The sequence below is a fragment of the Eubalaena glacialis genome, chromosome 13 (assembly GCF_028564815.1).
Source record: "Eubalaena glacialis isolate mEubGla1 chromosome 13, mEubGla1.1.hap2.+ XY, whole genome shotgun sequence".
Classification (NCBI taxonomy): domain Eukaryota; kingdom Metazoa; phylum Chordata; class Mammalia; order Artiodactyla; family Balaenidae; genus Eubalaena; species Eubalaena glacialis.
Window position 1 is genome coordinate 47,334,909 of NC_083728.1, and position 23,049 is coordinate 47,357,957.

At 35.9% G+C, this 23,049-nt stretch overlaps 1 protein-coding gene across 8 annotated transcripts in view; it reads left to right on the forward strand.

Moving 5' to 3' along the window:
- MACROD2 (mono-ADP ribosylhydrolase 2) overlaps positions 1–23,049 on the forward strand; it is a 2,017,409-nt gene that overhangs the window by 465,438 nt on the left and 1,528,922 nt on the right. For all 8 annotated transcript variants that reach the window (XM_061208464.1, XM_061208463.1, XM_061208466.1 and 5 more), the window contains one exon: positions 14,200–14,229. In XM_061208464.1, the coding sequence (XP_061064447.1) occupies positions 14,200–14,229 (30 nt within the window). The remainder of the gene's footprint in view (positions 1–14,199; positions 14,230–23,049) is intronic.

A 23,049-nucleotide genomic window follows, 5' to 3' on the forward strand; every position in this document is an offset into this window, starting at 1 on the left:
ATAACAGTTATTAACTAAGAGTGTTAGTTTGGGAAGGGATGTGTGATTTAGGCTAGCCACCAGTTGTGACCAGTCTGTAAAAACGATATCTGTTCAATCAAAGTCCCAACAGGAACCTTGGCACAATCAAATTAGGATACTTTGAGGACAACTTATTTATAAAGGGAATAAGTACAAGGGTTGGAGATAGATATGGTGTAAAAGAACCTCAAGGGATTGTTCAGGAACCAGAGGCTACCAACCGCACAGCTGTTACAACTCTAAGCTCAAAGAGGTGAGTAGAGGGAGACATATCAGAACCTAAAAGGAGATGAAGTCATGTTATAAACTAAATGACCTTGATTAGAGTAGTGACCTTTATTCAAAGGACATAGTCAGGTCAAGGTAAGCTTACAGGAAGAGAACCAGGGGAATAAATACCTTCAACTCATTCTCAACTCTCCCACCAGCTACTGCCAGGGCTCCCTATTGACTGAACTCAACCAGAGCCAGAGGATAAGAGGACCCATTGATGTCATTTATATAGTTAAATCACTTTGGGCAGAGAACAAGGGCAACTGTAGAGAGTGGGTCTTGAGGAGTAAACAGAAATTATCTGGCATAAAATAACCAACATTATTTTTAAACTAAATCATCAAAAGAATCCAGAAGGGGAAAGTGTTATAATATGTGAAATAATGACATCCATTTTCTTTACGGGTTTATAGAATTATTTTTAAATTGACCTAAAACCAAAGACAGAATTAAAATAATAATTTGAAGATGACCTTCTTCTTCACTCTCCTGTGTGCAGAAGTTCTAGTTTCTTCCCAAAACTCTGATGAGGGCATAGCCCAGGACACCTCAGATTGAGGGTAGAGGACTATAGTTCTCTAAGATGAATATGGTCACGGTCCCCAAAAAGTGAAGATTGGTCTGCATGCTTTTAGCATACTCCCACAATTAGTGGAGGTTTTCTGTTAACCTCTATTGTGTCTTCCAGAAGTAGCACTGTAATCAAGGTCATGGGTAGGGAACTGACATCTGAGCCTCAGCATATTCCAGGCGCCAATTGTGCGTTCACATAAGTTATCACCCTTACTCCTCTCAGCTAACCTGTACCATGACTATTATTTTACCTGATTAATACAAGAGATTAGATTATCAACTGGAGTTTAAAGAACTTTCTCAAGGACGATGATAGAGTCTGGAATTGGACCACGATCTGTTTGGCTCCCTCCTGGCGTAGCCTCACTTGGCTGTGAAATTGTGAAGGAGTCATTATCTGTTACTGTAGCTCTCACTTGTCCCAGAAATATGACTTTCCCTTTCCCTTCTCTCTTTCCCCTGTCTTACATTCATTCCCTTAGTTATGTTTTTTAACAAATATTTATCCAGCCCCTACTCTGTGCCAGGAACTGTGCATGGTACTGTCGATACCAACAAACATGGCCTTCACCTTTGTGGATTTTAAATCTTGATAAGTGTTCTCAGGGTAGCAATACTATTCATTTCCTTTAACGCCAAGTCCTTCACCTTTGAGGTTCTTTGTCTCAGTCTTCCCATTTATTTACTATGACTGAGAATTATTCTTTTGTCTTACTCGTTTAAAGTGTAACCTAAAATAAACCTTTTGTAAAAACTTATTTGCTGTTTCATTATTGTAGAGAAATAAAGATTCCATAATATTATAAGAAAGATGAAATAAGGAAACTATGTAAAACAGTTTTTCTTTTAAAAATACTGTCTGGTTTTATTAAAAAAGAACAGTCTCCCCAAGAAGTGTATAAATGAGAGTGCATGTTCAGGCTTATGTTTTCATCAGGCTAAAGTGTATCATGTTCCCTCAAATAAGTGCATCTTCTATTTTTTAAATTGAGACTTGGTTTGCATTCAAAATTTTCCTTGTGAAAGACAAGTTAAAATTTCTGTTCAAGTGTCTTGTATTATTACAACTACAACGCTAATGTACATTTGAACTCATTCCACCCCCCCCCGGCCCCCCACCTATTTAGACATGCTTGTTCACTCTTTGGAAAGCCCCAGATTGGGTGACTTAAGTAATCCCATTTTTGTAACTGAGCCAGTGTTATCATTATCAAAATTACAACTGATTTCAGAGCACAGCGTCAAGAAGGATGACTGGTACATAGAAACATGTGCTGATCCTCTCATTTTGCTTGAGTTGCATTGCATTGTGAAGCTGTAGGAACTGCCAGTGCTATAGTTCACCCTTTAATAATTAAATCAGGTGATCTTCAGTAGGATAACATTTGGTAGACCCCATGCGCATTGTGTTCTGTTACCATCTTTGGATGTGATTTCAGAAGAACAAACAACAACAGTCATATACACATACATACATATATATGTGTGTGTGTGTGTGTGTATATATATATATATATATATATATATATATATATATATATATTTCCAATTTGAATTTGGCATTATTGTATGGTAGGTCCTAGGTTCTTCTCCTAGGCCTGATGCCAGAGAAGTTACCTAACATCTTTGATCCTCTTTAACTTTCCATTTTTGTAAAATGAAGGAGTTGGACAAAATAAGGGTTTTTTTCCCCATGTTGCAGTATTCCAAGAAGTCCCGAGCACCCAGGGTAATAGCTGGTGACACCAGATTGGCAAAACGGGGCAGCTCTAGCTCCTCCCTTGCAGTTCAACCAGAGTAATTCCATTTTGTTTCATTGTTAATACTCCCAAGTAAGTTTTCCAATTCCTGATGCCTTTTCACCTATTTATCAATAGTAGGACTCATTGTATTCTGTTTTTGGCTTCATGGTGGGTTACAGCTTATACAACCACACAGATCCTGGAATAATCAATAGTTCCTTTGAATTCTGAAGTGTACGAAATGTGAATTATTCATCATGTGTTTATGCCTGGTTTCTACATGTGAAATAGTTAAGCCTATTCTTTTTTTTTTTTTAACATCTTTATTGGAGTATAATTGCTTTACAATGGTGTGTTAGTTTCTGCTGTATAGCAAAGTGAATGAGCTATATGTATACATATATCCCCATATCTCCTTAAGCCTATTCTTAATTTTCTCTCTGTAATCTTCAAAGCAGGAAATTATACCATTGCCCAAAACTTCTGCATTGTTGATTTTGATCAGGAGGTGTAAATCTGGTAAATTGTGAACAGAGAGCTGTTGCCAAATTGATGGCTGTATTTGTCTGTGTAGATTGTATTTCCACAGCTGTCAGTTGAGATGGTTGCTCCCTGTTAAAAGTGGTTCTAGAGTCATGCACGTGCTTGGGATTTTAATCTTAACAGATTTTTTTTTAGCCCTTCCTACTTTGAGTTTCAAAGTCTAGGGAATATAATGTGTGCCATTCTGAAGGGTGATATTTTGGATTTTGTATTTTTTAGGATAACATGTTGTGAATGAAGTGGTGTTTTAAGTAGAGCCCCTGGGGAAGTTTTTTGCCAGCAATCATTTTGACATCCCATGTGCTCTATTGTAATAAGAAAGCAGAAAAAATAAGCTAAACTAGGTGGTCAGTATGCTTTTAAGATGAAAGCAACTATAATTTCCTTTATAATTATGAAAAGCAAACAAAAATCCTGCACAAATAGATTTAATCAATGTTTAAAGACTAGTCTCCCAGGCAGTTGCTTGTTTGACAGATAGTCTTGGGTGAAAGTAGAAATGGAGTGGGAAAATAAATAATTACTAAGTACAGATAATAGGAATTACTGGGCAAGTGGAATAAAAAATTGTTCCAAACACTGATCAGGCCAGTTTGACTCACAGAGGACATGGGTTAAACCTCCCAGCTCTGGACTATTTCACAGACTGAATTATTTCAGACTCAGAAACCGCAGGAGCTATTAGCCATACTAAAGTACAATGCTGGCACATGTTAGGTTAGTAGTTTCGTTTTTCAAGATTATTGAATCGAATTTCATTACATCAAAAGCCGTCAAATATAAGAGAAGTCCTCTGATCCAGCGATCCCCACTATATAGCATGTGCGCTGCCATTTTAATTCTTCCTTTCCCCGTCTGACCGTGACCAACATTATTAATTGATCATGGTTCTCTTTTCCACTGAGCCTAGATTTAGCCTCAGAATCCTTCTCAAATCAGAGGTACAGACAGTCTCTTGTAATTAATGAATCTGAATTGTTTGAAACCAGTTTGACATCCCCGATTGGTTCTAAATTTCCTGATGGAAGAAGATAAGTAAGATAGTTGACTATGACTTGCCAAAATCATCTGCTATTTAGTAACTGAAGCAGAATTAAAATGAGATTACCTGGCTCTCAGTTCAGTATTCTTTGTATTACCCTATATAGACAGAAAAGGATTTTGAGATCTTAGGAGGAAAAGTGCTTTAGGTAATAATGTTATGGTCTATATTCCATCTAGGAACTTCTACTGTTATAAGATTACTTATATACTAATTGTATTTTCATCATTTGATCCACAATTTAATTATAGTTATATTCTTAAAAAGACACAGACACACACACATAGAAGAGGGTCATTTAAGATTTTTTTTTTTCAGGAAGAAAGTAAGGTAATATTCCATTTGTATCTTGAGAAAAACATAAAATAATGACACTACTGTCAAACACCAGGATTATTTTTCATTTGAACTAATTATCCCATGAAAAAGAATCCTACTTGTATCTAATTTTTTTTTGGTTTTGATAATTTTATCATGAGTATTTATACCTATGTATAATTTGATAATTTTAATTTAAAAATTCAAAACTGAGTTTAATTAGAAAAAAACAATTTCTCTAAACATCAAAAAACAATCATTTGCTTAGGGTATGATAGGTAAATTCTTCAAATTTGCCACTTTGAAATTAGATTTTGGTAACCCTTACCCCCATTTTATATTCCATGTTGTTTTTGCTTTTTAAACAGTGAAACTATTCATTTCATTGAGTTCTCATTTTGGGGAGGAAAAAGTGCAATACACAGATTCATTAATTTGTAACGGCTCATTTTAGTTTCTCATTGAATCAGTCTTTGAGACAATTACTGAAGCTTGCTTTTTTCCTCCACCTCCTCTGGTAATAGAAGGGACATTTTACTTAGAAAAATGTGAAAGAAAATAGTGTTGATTGAGATTCGTTCAAGATGGTGGAGTAGAAAGACGCGTGCTCACTCCCTCTTGCGAGAGCACTGGAATCACAACTAACTGCTGAACAATCATCGACAGGAAGACACTGGAACTCACCAAAAAAGATACCCCAATTCCAAAGACAAAGGAGAAGCCACAATGAGATGGTATGAGGGGCACAATCAGAATAAAATCAAATCCCATAACTGCTGGGTGGGTGACTCACAAACTGGAGAACACTTATACCACAGAAGTCCACCCACTGGAGTGAAGGTTCTGAGCCCCACGTCAGGCTTCTCAACCTGGGGGTTTGGCAACGGGAGGAGGAATTCCTAGAGAATCAAACTTTGAAGGCTAGCGGGATTGGATTGCAGGACTTCGACAGTACGGGGGGAAACAATGACTCCACTCTTGGAGGGCACACACAAAGTAGTGTGCGTATTGGGACCCAAAGGAAGGAGCAGTGACCCCATAGGAGACTGAACCAGACCTACCTGCTAGTGTTGGAGGGTCTCCTGCAGAAGCGGCGGGTGGCTGTTACTCACCGTGAGGACAAGGACACTGGCAGCAGAAGTTCTGAGAAGTACTCCTTGGCATGAGCCCTCCCAGAGTCCGCCATTAGCCCCACCAAAGAGCCGGGTAGGCTCCAGTGTTGGGTCGCCTCAGGCCAAACAACCAGCAGGGCGGGAAGGCAGCCCCACCCATCAGCAGACAAGCGGATTAAAGTTTTACTGAGCTCTGCCCACCAGAGCAACCCCCAGCTCTACCCACCACCAGTCCCTCCCATCAGGAAACTTGCACAAGCCTCTTAGATAGCCTCATCCACCAGAGTCAGACAGCAGAAGCAAGAAGAACTACAATCCTGCAGCCTGTGGAAAAAAACCCACATTCACAGAAAGAGAGACAAGACGAAAAGGCAGAGGGCTATGTACCAGATGAAGGAACAAGATAAAACCCCAGAAAAACAACTAAATGAAGTGGAGATAGGCAACCTTCCAGAAAAAGAATTCAGAATAATGACAGTGAAGATGATCCAGGACCTCGGAAAAAGAATGTAGGCAAAGATCGAGAAGATGCAAGAAGTGTTTAACAAAGGCCTAGAAGAATTAAAGAACAAACACCTAGAAGAATGAAAGAACAAACAAACAGAGATGAACAATACAATAACTGAAATGAAAAATACACTAGAAGGAATCAATAGCAGAATACCCGAGGCAGAACAAAGAATAAGTGACCTGGAAGACAGAATGGTGGAATTCACTGCCATGGAACAGAATAAAGAAAAAAGAATGCAAAGAAATGAAGACAGCCTAAGAGACCTCTGGGACAACATTAAACGCAACAGCATTCATATTATAGGGGTCCCAGAAGGAGGAGAGAGAGAAAGGACCCGAGAAAATATTTGAAAAGATTATAGTTGAAAACTTCCCTAATATGGGAAAGGAAATAGCCACCCAAGTCCAGAAGCACAGAGTCCCAGTCAGGATAAACCCAAGGAGAAACACGCCGAGACACATAGTAATCAAATTGGCAAAAATTAAAGACAAAGAAAAATTATTGAAAACAACAAGGGAAAAATGACAAATAACATACAAGGGAACTCCCATAAGGTTAACAGCTGATTTCTCAACAGAAACTCTACAAGCCAGAAGGGAGTGGCATGATATACTTAAAGAGAGGAAAGGGAAGAAACTAAAACCAAGATTACTGTACCCAGCAAGGATCTCATTCAGATTCGATGGAGAAATCAAAAGCTTTACAGATAAGCAAAAGCTAAGAGAATTCTGCACCACTAAACCAGCTCTACAACAAATGCTAAATGAACTTCTCTAAGTGGGAAACACAAGAGAAGAAAAGGGCCTACAAAAACAAACCCAAAACAATTAAGAAAATGGTCATAGGAACATACAAATTGATAATTACCTTAAACATGAATGGATGAAATGCTCCAACCAAAAGACACAGGTTTGCTGAATGGATGCAAAATCAAGACCCATATATATGCTGTCTACAAGAGACCCACTTCAGACCTAAGGACACATACAGACTGAAAGTAAGGGGATGGAAAAAGATATTCCATGCAAATGGAAATCAAAAGAAAGCTGGAGCAGCAATACTCATATCAGATAAAATGGACTTTAAAATAAAGAATGTTACAAGAGACAAGGAAGGACATTACATAATGATCAAGGGATCAATCCAAGAAGAAGAGATAACAATTATAAATATATATGCACCCAACATAGGAGCACCTCAATACATAAGTCAACTGCTAACAGCTATAAAAGAGGAAATCAACATTAACACAATAATAGTAGGGGACTTTAACACCTCACTTACACCAATGGACAGGTCATCCAAACAGAAAATTAATAAGGAAACACAAGCTTTAAATGACACAACAGACAATAGCTTTAATTGATATTTATAGGACATTCCATCCAAAAACAACAGAATACACTTTCTTCTCAAGTGCACATGGAACATTCTCCAGGATAGGTCACATCTTGGGTCACAAATAAAGCCTCAGTAAATTTAAGAAAATTGAAATCATATCAAGCATCTTTTCTGACCGCAATGCTATGAGATTAGAAATCAATTACAGGGAAAAAAACATAAAAAACACAAACACATGGAGGCTAAACAATACATTACTAAATAACCAAGAGATCACTGAAGAAATCAAAGAGGATATCAAAAAATACCTGGAGAAAAATGACAATGAAAACACAAGGATCCAAAACCTTTGGGATGCAGCAAAAGCAGTTGTAAGAGGTAAGTTTATAGCAATACAAACCTACCTCAAGAAACAAGAAAAATCTCAAGTACACAATCTAACCTTACACCTAAAGGAACTAGAGAAAGAAGAACAAACAAAACCCAAAGTTAGTAGAAGGAAAGAAATCGTAAAGATCACAGCAGAAATAAATGAAATAGAAACAAAGAAAACAAAGCAAAGATCAATAAAACTAAAAGCTGGTTCTTTGAGAAGATAAACAAAATTGATAAACCATTAGCCAGACTCATCAAGAAAAAGAGGGAGAGGACTCAAATCAATAAAATTAGAAATGAAAAATGAGAAGTTACAACAGACACCACAGAAATACAAAGCATCCTAAGAGACTAAAAGCAACTCTATGCCAATAAAATGGACAACTGGAAGAAAAGGACAAATTCTTAGAAAGGTATAAACTTCCAAGACTGAACCAGGAAGAAATAGAAAATATGAACAGACCAATCACAAGTAATGAAATTGAAACTGTGATTAAAAAGCTTCCAACAAAGAAAAGTCCAGGACCAGATGGCTTCACAGGTGAATTCTATCAAACACTTAGAGAAGAGCTAACACCATTCCTTCTCAAACTCTTCCCAAAAATTGCAGAGAAAGGAACACTCCCAAAGTCATTCTATGAGGCCACCATCACCCTGATACCAAAACCAGACAAAGATACTACAAAAAAAGAAAATTACAAACCAATATCACTGATGAATATAGATGCAAAAATCCTCAACAAAATACTAGCAAACACGTTAAAAAGATCATACACCATGATCAAGTGGGATTTATCCCACGGAGGCAAGGATTCTTCAATATACTCAAATCAATCAATGTGATACATCATGTTAACAAATTGAAGAAGAAAAACCATATGATCATCTCAATAGATGCAGAAAAAGCTTTTGACAAAATTCTACACCCATTTATGATAAAAACTCTCCAGAAAGTGGGCATAGAGGGAACTGACCTTAACATAATAAAGGCCATATAGACAAACCCACAGCAAACCTCATTCTCAATGGTGAAAAACTGAAAGCATTTCCTCTAAGATCAGGAATGATACAAGGATGTCCACTCTCACCACTATTATTCAGCATAATTTTGGAATTCCTAACCACGGCAATCAGAGGAGAAAAAGAAATAAAAGGAATCCAAATTGGAAAAGGAGAAGTAAAACTGTCACTGTTTGCAGATGACATGATACTACACATAGAGAATCCTAAAGATGCCACCAGAAAACTACTAGAGCTAATCAATGAATTTGGTAAAGATGCAGGCTATAAAATTAATACACAGAAATCTCTTGCATTCCTATACACTAATGATGAAAAATCTGAAAGAGAAATTAAGGAATCACTCTCATTTACCACTGCAACAAAAAGAATAAAATACCTAGAAATAAACCTACCTAGGGAGACAAAAGACCTGTATGCAGAAAACTAGAAGACACTGATGAAAGAAATCAAAGATGATACAAACAGATGCAGAGATATACCATGTTCTCATATGGAAAGAAACAATATTGTGAAAATGACTATACTACCCAAAGCAATCTATAGACTCAATGCAATCCCTATCAAATTACCAATGGCATTTTTTATAGAACTAGAACAAAAAAATCTTAATATTTATATGGAGACACAAAAGACCCCGAATAGCCAAAGCAATCTTGAGGGGAAAAAACGGAGCTGGAGGAATCAGACTCCCTGAGTTCAGACTATACTACAAAGCTACAGTAATGAAGAAAGTATGGTACTGGCACAAAAACAGAAATATAGCTCAATGCAACAGAATATAGAAAGCCCAGAGATAAACCCACGCACCTATGGTCAACTAATCTTTGACAAATGAGGCAAGGTTATACAATGGAGAAAAGACAGTCTCTTCAATAAGTGGTGCTGGGAAAGCTGGACAGCTACATGTAAAAGAATGAAATTAGAACACTCCCTAACAACATATGCAAAAATAAACTCAAAATGGATTAGAGACCTAAATGTAAGGCTGCACACTATAAAACTCTTAGAGGAAAACATAGAGAGAGCACTCTTTGACATAAATCACAGCAAGATCTTTTTTGATCCACCTCCTAGAGTAATGGAAATAAAAACAAAAATAAACAAATGGGACCTAATGAAACTTAAAAGCTTTGGAAAGCAATGGAAACTACAAACAAGAGAAAAAGACAACCCTCAGAATGGGAAAAACATTTCCAAATGAATCAATGGACAAAGGATTAATCTCCAAAATTTATAAACAGCTCATGCAGCTCAATATTAAAAAAACAAAAAACCCAATTGAAAAATGGGCAGAAGACCTAAATAGACATTTCTCCAAAGAAGACATACAGATGGCCAAGAAGCACATGAAAAGCTGCTCAACATCACTAATTATTAGAGAAATTCAAATCAAAACTACAGTGAGGTATCACCTCACACCAGTTAGAATGGGCATCATCAGAAAATCTACAAACAACAAATGCTGGAGAGGGTGTGGAGAAAAGGGAACCCTCTTGCGCTGTTGGTGGGAATGTAAATTGATACAGCCACTATGGAGAACAGTGTGGAGGTTCTTTAAAAAACTAAAAATAGAATTTCCATATGACCCAGCAATCCCACTACTGAGCATATACCCAGAGAAAACCATAATTCAAAAAGACACATGCACCCCAATGTTCATTGCAGCACTATTTACAATAGCTAGGTCATGGAAGCAACCTAAATGCCCATCGACAGATGAATGGATAAAGAAGATGTGGTACATATATACAATGGAATATTAGCCATAAAAAGGAGTGAAATTGAGTCATTTGTAGAGATGTGGATGGATCTAGAGACTGTCATACAGAGAGAAGTAAGTCAGAAAGAGAAAAACATTTTTCGTATATTAACGCATATATGTGGAAACTAGAAAAATGCTACAGATGAACCGGTTTGCAGGGCCGAAATAGAGACACAGATGTAGAGAACAAACGTATGGACACCAAGGGAGGAAAGTGGCGGGGGCCGGTGGGTGGTGTGATGAATTGGGAGATTGGGATTGACATATATACACTAATATTTATGAAGTGGATAACTAATAAGCACCTGCTGTATAAAAAAAAAATAAGAGTAGCAATTAGCCATTGCTACTATGAAAAATAATATATGTATATGGCACTATCTATGAAGTAGTTTTGACAGGGAGTGGAAAAGTGAGCCTAAATCTAATAAAAAATAAAAAATAAAAAAAAAATAAAGGAAAATAGTGTTGATTAGTAAGCATGCTCAGAGAAGAGATTTTTAAATCTCAATTTAGAAGCAGTAGCATCATGCTTATCAACTTTAAGTTTTCTTTGTTCCTTTCTCCTTTACCTTCCCTGTGAAACTCTAGGAATAACAAGAGGCATATCCAAAATTCCCTCTAGCAGGGGACCTAGAGAGGGACGTAACTATATAAACATATTTCATACAATTTTAATCACTATTTCCAAATAAACTTTTAAGAATTTCTTTAACAGACCTTGATCTTACAGGAAGAAAAGGACCAAAGTTTGCTCTTTCCACACACTTCAGTAAACAAAAAACCTCTTCTACGTCAATAAAGAAATGAGATTAATCCTGCCAATTATCTCACTATTGTAAAGCATGTATTGAGAACTTATTAAATGCAGGCCAAATTATTAAACTCAGACTTTATCTTTAAGGGCTTCCTCTCTAATTAGGATATACCTCGATTCATTAGAAATAATTAAGTAAAAATTAAATGACTACTAATTTTAGAAACACAAAAGTCATTTTCACTTTTGTAAAATGGAAGAAATAATATTAACCCACCTGACCAATAAATGTTGACAATGAGTTATATTATGCATAAGGTGCTTTGTGAAGGTAGAATAATATTAGAAATCATAATGTAGTTTCACTTTTATTTGCCAATATTTTTGTCACTTTTACTGAAGAAAATTGTCTTGATATTTTTCCTAATAATGTAAACATTTTTTTTTTAATTTTTAGAGAACAGAGATTGATAAAATAGACTTGAATTTGATGGGTTCTTTAGAAAAATCATTATTAGGATTACAGTTATTAGAATTGCTTTGAATATACTTAAGCAGCTTAGATTAAGATTCTATTACATGACTGGTAATGCACATGAAATTATCTTAAAAGTGATTGTGCCCTATGTAAATGCCACAGTTTTATAAAATACTTCTATGTAGATGTTAAAATGTGGCCAGACATGCTCACCTAGACGTGAGCACACATCTGACATAAACTGACTTGATGGTTCTCCGGGACTGGAGTTCCAGTTCCTACACCTGCTCCCACACATCCACCCACCTCTATTGGACGAGGGCCTGGTTAAACAGATGGGTCTTGGGCTGTGCTCTTAAAAGAGGCAGCCTCCACCTTTATTAAGCAAAGCATTGGGTGAAAATAGGTTACATTGTGTTATTGTGATTCTGGGCATGATAATTTGAGTGTAAAGCTACTATTCATTGCTGTTGTTGTTTGTTGTTGTAAATAAATTTTTCTTTATGAATGAATATGTATAAATTGGAGGACAACAGATGGAGTTTCTGGGATCTGAGAAACCTATAGACAGGGAAGGAGTTCTCAGTCAAATATAAAAATAAAAAATCGGCAGGAGTGTGAAATGCCATGCAGTTTTATAAATGCATGTAGCTAAGATTTTTAAGAAAATGTTTGGGTTTGCCAAGAGACATCATGAAATTTCTCCCATCCACTAAAGGGTATGGAACCAAGATAGAATTCATAACATCTTTCCTCATGCCCCGTCAGCAAGTTAACACTTCAACAGTTACAAAGTTTGATTTGGGGCAGGGCATTAAGTCCTGGATACGATCTATGTAAATACTACAGATTTTCACTGTGAAGTCAGAAGGATTTGGGGGACCTGAGGTGACAGGGTGGCAGATGACTTTATAATATCTGAAGTGGGACTTCCCTGGCAGTCTAGTGGTTAACACTCTGCGCGCTTCCACTGCAGGAGGCACAGGTTTGATCCATGGTCAGGGAACTAAAATCCCGCATGCCACGTGGCACGGCCCAAAAAAAGAAAAAAAAAAAGTTAAAAAAGTAAATAAAATGTAATATCTGAAGTGAATTTTGTTTATGGTTGACTAATGGCGTTGCTATGCAGTCCGTATTTGTGATGAAAGCACTGAGGGGAAAGCGTGAGCAGCAATTAGCTGGCCCTGTACTTGGAAGATCATATGAGACAAGATTTGATGCTCTAAGATTGACATATTGAGAAAACCTTCAAAGGCATTTGTTCTCCACGCATTTTCATGATGTTCTCTTTAGTGTTTCAATAATTAGCAAACCATCACATATGAATATTGGCATTTATTCTTAAAATGCTCCATTATTTATTGATAGAATCATTAACACTCTGATATTTGCTTCTCTTATTATGGCAGTGCGTGGTTTGTGGACATCACAGGAAAATTCAAGTTAAAGATTCCTATTCCTCTTTCTTAAGTGATTTCTTTAATCTTTTGGTAGCTCAGGTTTCTCCACAAAGAAAGGGACTTTGATTACCACATACTTTTTTTATGTTGCTGCAGGACTTCTGTTTTCTGGCTTCCGTAGAGACTAGATAAACACAGGCGTAAAGTTGCTTAATACTTCAGCAGAAAACTGCAGTGGAACCTTCTGAAAATCTGACCTCTTAAAAAAAAATCTAAATGGAATGGTCTTATATTTTGCATATTATTTGACTTCATAATTATATGTGCTAGGTTAATGGATAAATGGGTAAGAAATGACACATCATTGTTTTACAAAAATATTTAAAATTTCTTTCTTTCCCTCAAACAAAAAATTTAATGTAAAAACGAATAAATCTGTCAGTATTTGAGTTCATTCTTATTGCAGAGTGTCTTGCAATAGCTTTATTTGATGGTGTTTAATTTAATTAAAATTATCATTATACTTTCTTGTTACATTGTCCTTTGAAATTGTTGAAATTGCCTAAATAACATTGTTCTATCTCTAGTTGATAAAATGGAGAAACCAAAAGATTAATTTAGATACAGAATGGAAAAAAAGGATCACATATGTACTTCATTTTATTGGAAGGAAGCACATTGTAAAAATATTCATTTGAAGAGAAAAAAGAGAAAAATAGTGAAATATTTCAATTTTCATACCATAATAAAACAGTAATGAAGTCTATCTTTATATGAAAGTACATATCGTGATATATATATGTGTGTGTGTGTGTGTGTATGTGTATGTATGTATAGCATGATCATTACCAACTTTTCTTGAACTGCTCTGGCATATTATATTTTTATATATTATTTAATGTCTTTTATTTTGTTTTCTTTCAAACAGCAAATGCCAGTCTTCTTGGAGGTGGAGGTGGTAAGTCCTGAACATCACTTAAAATATATTTTATTACTACACCAACCATAAGATGTTTAGTAAGTTCTGTGATACTTTAAAGAAAATTAATTTTTCTGTAGTCATCAACCACGCAAATTATAATCTTAGAAAATTTATAATAGAAATACCTTGGGTTTGCCTAAATGTTATTTTAACTGACTTCAAAATATGCAGAATACTGTTATTGTTCTCATCAAGCTTTATATTTCTATCTTTGGCATAAACTATAGCAGCAATAAGCTATTGAGATGAACACACATATGGTAGATGATAGTCACTTTTAAAAAAATTTATTTTATTGAAGTATAGTTGATTTGCAATGTTGTGTTAATTTCTGTGTGCAGCAAAGTGATTCAGTTATACATGTATATAAATATATATACATTCTTTTTCATATTCCTTTCCATTATAGATTATCACAGGATATCAAATATAGTTCCCTGTGCTACACAGTAAGACCTTGTTGTTTATCAATTCTATATATACTAGTTTGCATCTGCTAAGCCCAAACTCCCAATCCATCCCTCCCTCACACCCCCTCCACCTTGGCAACCACAAGGCTGTTCTCTATATCTTTGAGTGTGTTTCTGTTTTATAGATAAGTTTATTTGTGTCATATTTTAGATTCCACATATAAGGGATATCATATAGTATTTGTCTTCCTCTTTCTGACTTACTTCACTTAGTATGCTTATCTCTGGGTCCATCCATGTTGCTGTGAATGGCATTTCATTCTTTTTTATGGCTGAGTAATATTCCATTGTGTATATATACCACATCTTCTTTATCCATTCATCTGTTGATGGACATTTAGGTTGTATCCATGTCTTGGCTATTGTGAATAGTGCTGCTATGAACATAGGGGTGCATGTATCTTTTTGAATTATAGTTTTGTCCAGATATATGCCCAGGAGTTGAATTGCTGGATCATATGGCAACTCTATTTTTAGTTTTTTGAGGAACCTCCATACTGTTTTCAATAGTGGCTGCATGGTAGACTCACTTTTAATATGAATTTTAAAACAATACATCTGGAGACTTGTGGTTTTTATCTTTTTTTTTTTTTCATAATAATGATTAAAAACATTATGACTTTGTAGCCTGAGAGCTTAATATATCAGTGACTTACTGTGAAAAATAAAAAAGAAATTGGTAATGGCATTTTGCTTTTTCTTTCTTCCTTTTCAGAGGAGAGAGAGAAAGAGATCAAAGTGAGATGAGGAAGAGAGAGATTTCTGTACTAGGAATTCTTTTTTGATACTAAAATCTTGGAACTATTTATTATTTTTATTTCTAGGTTGAAAGATGAAAGCTTTCCTAGCCCCAGTCTATACTACATGGTAGGGGAGAAAAAAAGTATACAGTAGAATGGGGTCCTTTTCATTTAGGACCCAGATGGACATAAATACGTTTGTTTTCTCTCTCCCTCTTCTTCTTGCTCCCTCTTTTCATGTATGTGGTTGAAATAGATATGATTATACAGAGCTTTAGGTTTTCAACAAACAAGTTAGAACTTGTTTACTTGATCCCCAACTTTTAAGAAATGTTATCCTTTATAAATCATCATCAGGAGGTTTCAGCGTAAATTTTATTTGAAAATTAAAATTTTAACCATTGTTCCCATATAAGAATCAATAGATTTTTAAAAACAGAATGTTGGAAATAGAAATGATAGAAAATAGTTTAAACTAGAAAGTGCTCTTCATATTACCACATGTCAATGCACATTCTATAGCAGAGTATTTTTCTTCTCCCCCAAATTACTTTAGAAAATATAAATATACAGGGTTTCTCATTGTTCTTCTTCTTCTTCTTCTTCTTCTTTTTTTTGGTATTCTTTGGGAACTAGAAGAGAAATTTTCCTTAGGAATGTACTGGATTCCCAATAAATTTTTATCTCTAGGTTTCTTATAATATGTGAAGGAAACATTAAAATAAGTCATTCATAGTGACGATTTTCTTACATGACATATTAGTATTTTAACAAATTTGACTAGTACTGTTAAATAGGATAAAAAAAAGTTAAAATTGAGTCTACATGTACAAATCTATCAATTTAAAACAACAGACAAATTAGCTAGAGAGTTAATTTATGGTTCTTGGCTATTTAAAAAAAAAACAGAATTGACTAATTATATAAGTTAAAATCACTTTAGCTGCCCATAACAGAAAACCCCCAAATAAAAGTGACTTAAAGGAGATAGAAAACTGTTTCTGTCCCCTGTGAAAGTAGCTTAGATGTAGACTAGAGTGGCTGTGCAGTAATTCCATCCTGTCATCAAGTGCTCAAGCTCTGGCTTTTCTGCTCTTCCTTCCTACTGTGTGGAACTCAAGGTCCACAGAGGCTGCTGGGCTCTAGGCATCAAAAATATGGGTGTCAGGAGGAGTAAGAAAGGCAAAAAATCAAAAAGGTGGCCCCTAAAAGACAAGCCAGTTTTCTTTAAGCAGCTTTATCTGATGTCTCATATCCTTGAATTGATCAAATGTTCATTCGTGGGTAATATAGTTTTATGCCAGGAAGAAATGTGCTCATCAAAAAAAAGCAGTGTTCTGTTTTCTAAGGAAGAAGGGGAGGGTGGAGGTTTGACAGGCAATGAGCGGTCCCTGCCATTGTGGGAAGGTGGGCTGCTGTTCAGGTACCCTTGTCAAGCTGCTTTGTTTCAATATATGTATACATGGTTGGTGTGTATAGAATTAACTCTAGTGAGTTGGCCTGTATTTCCTTGTGGTTCCTTCAACCTCTGTGGGAAGATACAGTGTACATTTTTAGCAATGGCAAGGCGTTCAGGAATGGGCAAACTCAATGTTCTGTTTACCTGAAGTATATACTTGACTGTCCTCCAGGTGGTTGATTTTGCTAAATGCAGTTATTTGCCATAATTTCTCATTTCTGAATTCTAAAATTAGCAACTCAATATCATCGTAAAGATAAATTATAAGTATTTAAGATGGCTGTAATTTCTTTCATTAAAGTAGGTCATTGACAGGTTTAATTCATTTATGCACTTCTGGAGATGTCAAGATTGCTCTAAAATACATGTCTGATTTTTGGAAAGCTGCATTTAAAAATTAAATTTAAGGAATACTTTTAGCCTTCTCTGAACTGATTTTTGGCCTTTTGATTCTATGACAAATCTTATTAATCCTGTCAGTGATATTTGTACAGCAACAGCTAATTATCATCCAATAAGGAGCCTTGAACTGATACAGTCCTCTTGGATTTGATCAGTGATTCCTTTTATTGACTTGAATTAATATCCCTTCAAAAACCTCTAAAGGAAATAATTCTTTGATTGACTAAACAATTTGATCAAGAAAATTTGGGACCACATAAAAAAAATAATAATAGTACCTTAAATACCATTTCTTCAGGTTCTCAGGAGGGCTTCCCCCCAGTTCTGTATAAGTTGCACTTGAAATTTAGGCAAAAATCAGTCTATACAAAATTTTATTATCTATAATCTTAGCGTTTTGCTCTTTTTTTTTTTTTGGAGTGCTTATGATCAAGACAAGAGATCTCCTAAGAGGAGATTTTAAAAATGGTCACAATCATCCACTCAGTTTTAATTTTAAAGTGAGAGAATCATTTCACATAGGTGTGGATTTTCATCTTTGGGCCAGAGGTCACTCTCTTTAGGAACTTAGTGTCACTTAGTGTCATTGTAGTGAGTATAAGTGATAGGGCTTCAACTACCTAGTCATATCAGTTAAAATACTTGGTAAAATGGATCATCTATGTATATATGTCCCAGATATGTTAAGGGCAAATAAATATACTAATATTTAAGTAAGAATGTGGCTGGTCTATAGTGACTGGATTCTATCTTTCAGGAAGCCTTTACATAATCTATGTAATGGTATAATGTCAAAAAAACCTTAGAAGTTCTATTAATTTTTACAAGCTCTCCATCATTGCTCCCAGTACTAACCTGCATAGCAGTGTAGCACATTTAGATATAAAACAAGTAAATTTTATTTTCTCATTTAGTCATTTTCTTAGTCAGGGTAGGCTATATCATGCTGTGGTAACAAACCTAAAAATCTCAGTGGTTTAAACAATAGGGTTGATTTCTTGCTCACATCAATGTTGAGTAGATTGGTGGCTGTTCTACTCAGGCTCTCTTATAGGTGGTGACACAGAGTCTCAGGTTGCTTCTCTATCTTGTAGCTACTCTATGTGGTATGTGGCTCCAGTCACAAAACAGGAAGAGACAGCTGGTGGATCTTGTGGGATGTATTTACAGAGCAGTTCGTGAATGGCTTATGTCACTTCTGCCCACGTTCCATGGGTCAGAATTCAGGCAAGTGAGCCCCAACCTAACTACAAGGAAGCCTGGGAAGAATGGAGTCTTCCAGCGTTCCCAGGAAGAGGAAATGGTGTGGTAAATACATAGCACTGTCTCGGCCACAATGCTCAAATGAGATCAGTGTTATTTATTATTATTATTATTATTATTACTTTAATCACTGAGGGAAATGTGACTTAGGGAGATTTAGTGACTTCTTCAAGGTCACACAGCTTATAAAGTGCAAAGGTCCAATAAGAAGACAGGGTTCTTGACTCCCACTCAGGGCTCGTGCCTTTGCTCTGTGATTTTTTGTTTTTTTAACATCTTTATTGGAGTATAATTGCTTTACAACGGTGTATTAGTTTCTGCTTTATAACAAAGTGAATCAACTATACATATAAATATGTCCCCATATCTCCTCCCTCTTGCATTTCCCTCCCAATCTCCCTACCCCACACCTCTAGGTGGTCACAAAGCACCGAGCTGATCTCCCTGTGCTATGAAGCTGCTTCCCACTAGCTATCTGTTTTACATTTGGTAGTGTATATATGTCCATATGTCCATGCCACTCTCTCACTTCGTTCCAGCTTACCCTTCCCCCTCCCCATGTCCTCAAGTCCATTCTCTACATCTGAATCTTTATTCCTCTCCTGCCCCTAGGTTCTTTAGAACCATTTTTTTTTTCTAGGTTCCACATATATGTGTTAATATACGATATTTGCTTTCCTCTTTCTGACTTACTTCACTCTGTATGACAGTCTTTAGATCCATCCACATCTCTACAGATGACCCAATTTCATTCCTTTTTATGGCTGAGTAATATTCCATTGTATATATGTACCACATCTTCTTTATCCATTCATCTGTCGGTGGGCATTTAGGTTGCTTCCATGTCCTGGCTATTGTAAATAGTGCTGGAGTGAACATTGTGGTACATGACTCTTTCTGAATTATGGTTTTCTCAGAGTATATGCCCAGTAGTGGTACTGCTGGGTCATATGGTAGTTCTATTTTTAGTTTTTTCAGGAACCTCCCTACTGTTCTCCACAGTGGCTGTATCAATTCACATTCCCACCAACAATGCAAGAGGGTTCCCTTTTCTCCACACCCTCTCCAGCATTTATTGTTTCTGCATTTTTTGATGATGGCCATTCTGACTGGTGTGAGATGATACCTCATTGTAGCTTTGATCTGCATTTCTCTAATGATTAGTGATGTTGAGCATCCCTTCATGTGTTTGTTGGCAATCTGTATATCCTCTTTGGAGAAATGTCCATTGAGGTCTTCTGTCCATTTTTGGATTGGGTTGTCTGTTTTTTTTGATATTAAGCTGCACGAGCTTCTTGTAACTTTTGGAAATTAATCCTTTATCAGTTGCTTCATTTGCAAATATTTTCTCCCATTCTGAAGGCTGTCCTTCCGCTTTGTTTATGGTTTCCCTTGCTGTGCAAAAGCTTTTAAGTTTCAATACATCCCATTTGTTTATTTTTATTTCCATTTCTCTAGGAGGTAGGTCAAAAAGGATGTTGCTGTGATTTATGTCATAGAGTGTTCTGCCTATGTTTTCCTCTAAGAGTTTTATAGTGTCTGGCCTTACATTTAGGTGTTTAATTCATTTTGAGTTTATTTTTGTGTATGGTGTTAAGGAATGTTCTAATTTCATTCTTTTACTTGTAGCTGTCCAGTTTTCCCAGCACCACTTATTGAAGAGGCTGTCTTTTCTCCATTGTATATTCTTGCCTCCTTTATCAAAATAAGGTGACCATATGTGTGTGGGTTTATCTCTGGGCTTTCTATCCTGTCCCATTGATCTATATTTCTGTTTATCTGCCAGTACCATAATGTCTTGATTACCGTAGCTTTGTAGTATAGTCTGAAGTCAGGAAGCCTGATTCCTCCAGCTCCACTTTTCTTTCTCAAGATTGCTTTGGCTATTCGGGGTCTTTTGTGTTTCCATACAAATTGTGAATTTATTTGTTCTAGTTCTGTGAAAAATGCCAGTGGTAGTTTGATAGGGATTGCATTGAATCTGTAGATTGCTTTGGGTAGTATAGTCATTTTCACAGTGTTGATTCTTCCAATCCAAGAACGTGGTGTATCTCTCCATCTGTTTGTATCATCTTTAATTGCTTTCATAAGTGTCTTCTAGTTTTCTGCATACAGGTCTTTTGTCTCCTTAGGTAGGTTTATTCTTAGGTATTTTATTCTTTTTGTTGCAGTGGTATATGGGAGTGTTTCCTTAATTTCTCTTTCAGATTTTTCATCATTACTGTATAGCAATGCAAGAGATTTCTGTGCATTAAGTTTGTATCCTGCTACTTTACCAAGTTCATTGATTAGCTCTAGTAGTGTTCTGGTAGCATCTTTAGGATTCTCTGTGTACAGTATCATGTCATCTGCAGACAGTGACAGCTTTACTTCTTCTTTTCCAATTTGCATTCCTTTTATTTCTTTTTTTTCTCTGATTGCTGTGGCTAAAACTTCCAAAACTATGTTGAATAATAGTGGTGAGAGTGGACAGCCTTGTCTTGTTCCTGATCTTAGTGGAAAAGGTTTCAGTTTTTCACCATTGAGAACAATGTTGGCTGTGGGTTTGTCATATATGGCCTTTATTATGTTGAGGTAAGTTCCCTCTATGCCTACTTTCTGGAGGGTTTTTATCATAAATGGGTGTTGAATTTTGTCAAAAGCTTTTTCTGCCTCTATTGAGATGATCATATGGTTTTTCTCCATCAATTTGTTAATATGGTGTATCACATTGATTGATTTGCGTATATTGAAGAATCCTTGCATTCCTGGAATAAACCCCACTTGATCATGGTGTATGATCCTTTTAACGTGCTGTTGGATTCTGTTTGCTAGTATTTTGTTGAGGATTTTTCCATCTATCACTGATATTGGCCTGTAGTTTCATCAGTGATATTGGCCTGTAGTTTTCTTTCTTTGTGACATCTTTGTCCGGTTTTGGTATTAGGATGATGGTGACCTCTTAGAAGGAGTTTAGGAGTGTTCTTCCCTCTGCTATATTTTGGAAAATTTGAGAAGGATAGGTGTTAGCTCTTCTGTAAATATTTGATAGAATTCGCCTGTGAAGCCATGTGGTCTGGGCTTTTGTTTGTTGGAAGATTTTTAATCACAGTCTCAATTTCAGTGCTTGTGATTGGTCTGTTTATATTTTCTATTTCTTCCTGCTTCAGTCTCGGAAGGTTGTGTTTTTGTAAGAATTTGTACATTTCTTCCAGGTTGTCTATTTTATTGGCATATAGTTGCTTGTAGTAATCTCTCATGATCCTTTGTATTTCTGCAGTGTCAGTTGTAACTTCTTCTTTTTCATTTCTAATTCTATTGATTTGAGTCTTCTCCATTTTTTTCTTGATGGGTCTGTCTAATGGTTTATTCATTTTGTTTATCTTCTCAAAAACCAGCTTTTAGTTTTATTGATCTTTGCTATCGTTTCCTTCATTTCTTTTTCATTTATTTCTGATCTGATCTTTATGATTTCTTTCCTTCTGCTATGTTTGGGGTTTTTTTGTTCTTCTTTCTCTAATTGCTTTAGGTGTAAGGTTAGGTTGTGTATTTGAGATGTTTCTTGTTTCTTGAGGTAGGATTGTATTACTATAAACTTCCCTTAGAACTGCTTTTGCTGCATCCCATAGGTTTTGGGTCGTGCTGTTTTCATTTTCATTTGTTTCCAGATATTTTTTGGTTTCCTCTTTGATTTCTTCAGTGATCTCTTGGTTATTTAGTAGTGTATTGTTTAGCCCCCATGTATATGTATTTTTTACAGATTTTTTTCCTATATTTGATATCTAGTCTCATAGCGTGGTCGGAAAAGATACATGATACAATTTCAATTTTCTAAAATTTACCAAGGCTTGATTTGTGACCCAAGATATGATTTATCCTGGAGAATGTTCCATGAGCACTTGAGATGAAAGTGTATTCTGTTGTTTTTGGATGGAATGTTCTATATATATATATATCAATTAAGTTCATCTTGTTTAGTGTATCATTTAAAGCTTGTGTTTCCTTATTTATTTTCATTTTGGATGATCTGTCCATTGGTGAAAGTCGGGTGTTAAAAGTCCCCTACTATGATTGTGTTACTGTTGATTTCCCCTTTTATGGCTGTTAGCGTCTGCTTTATGTATAGAGGTGCTCCTATGTTGGGTGCATAAATATTTACAATTGTTATATCTTCTTCTTGTATTGATCCCTTGATCAGTATGTAGTGTCCTTCTTTGTCTCTTGTAATAGTCTTTATTTTAAAATCTATTTTATCTGATATGAGAATTGCTACTCTAACTTTCTTCTGATTTCCATTTGCATGGAATATCTTTTTCCATCCCCTCACTTTCCAGTTTGCATTTGTCCCTAGGCCTGAAGTGGGTCTCTTGTAGATAGCATATATACGGGTCTTGTTTTTGTATCCATTCAGCCAGTCTCTGTCTTTTGGCTGGAGCATTTAATCCATTCACGTTTAAGGTAGTTACCGACATGTATGTTCCTA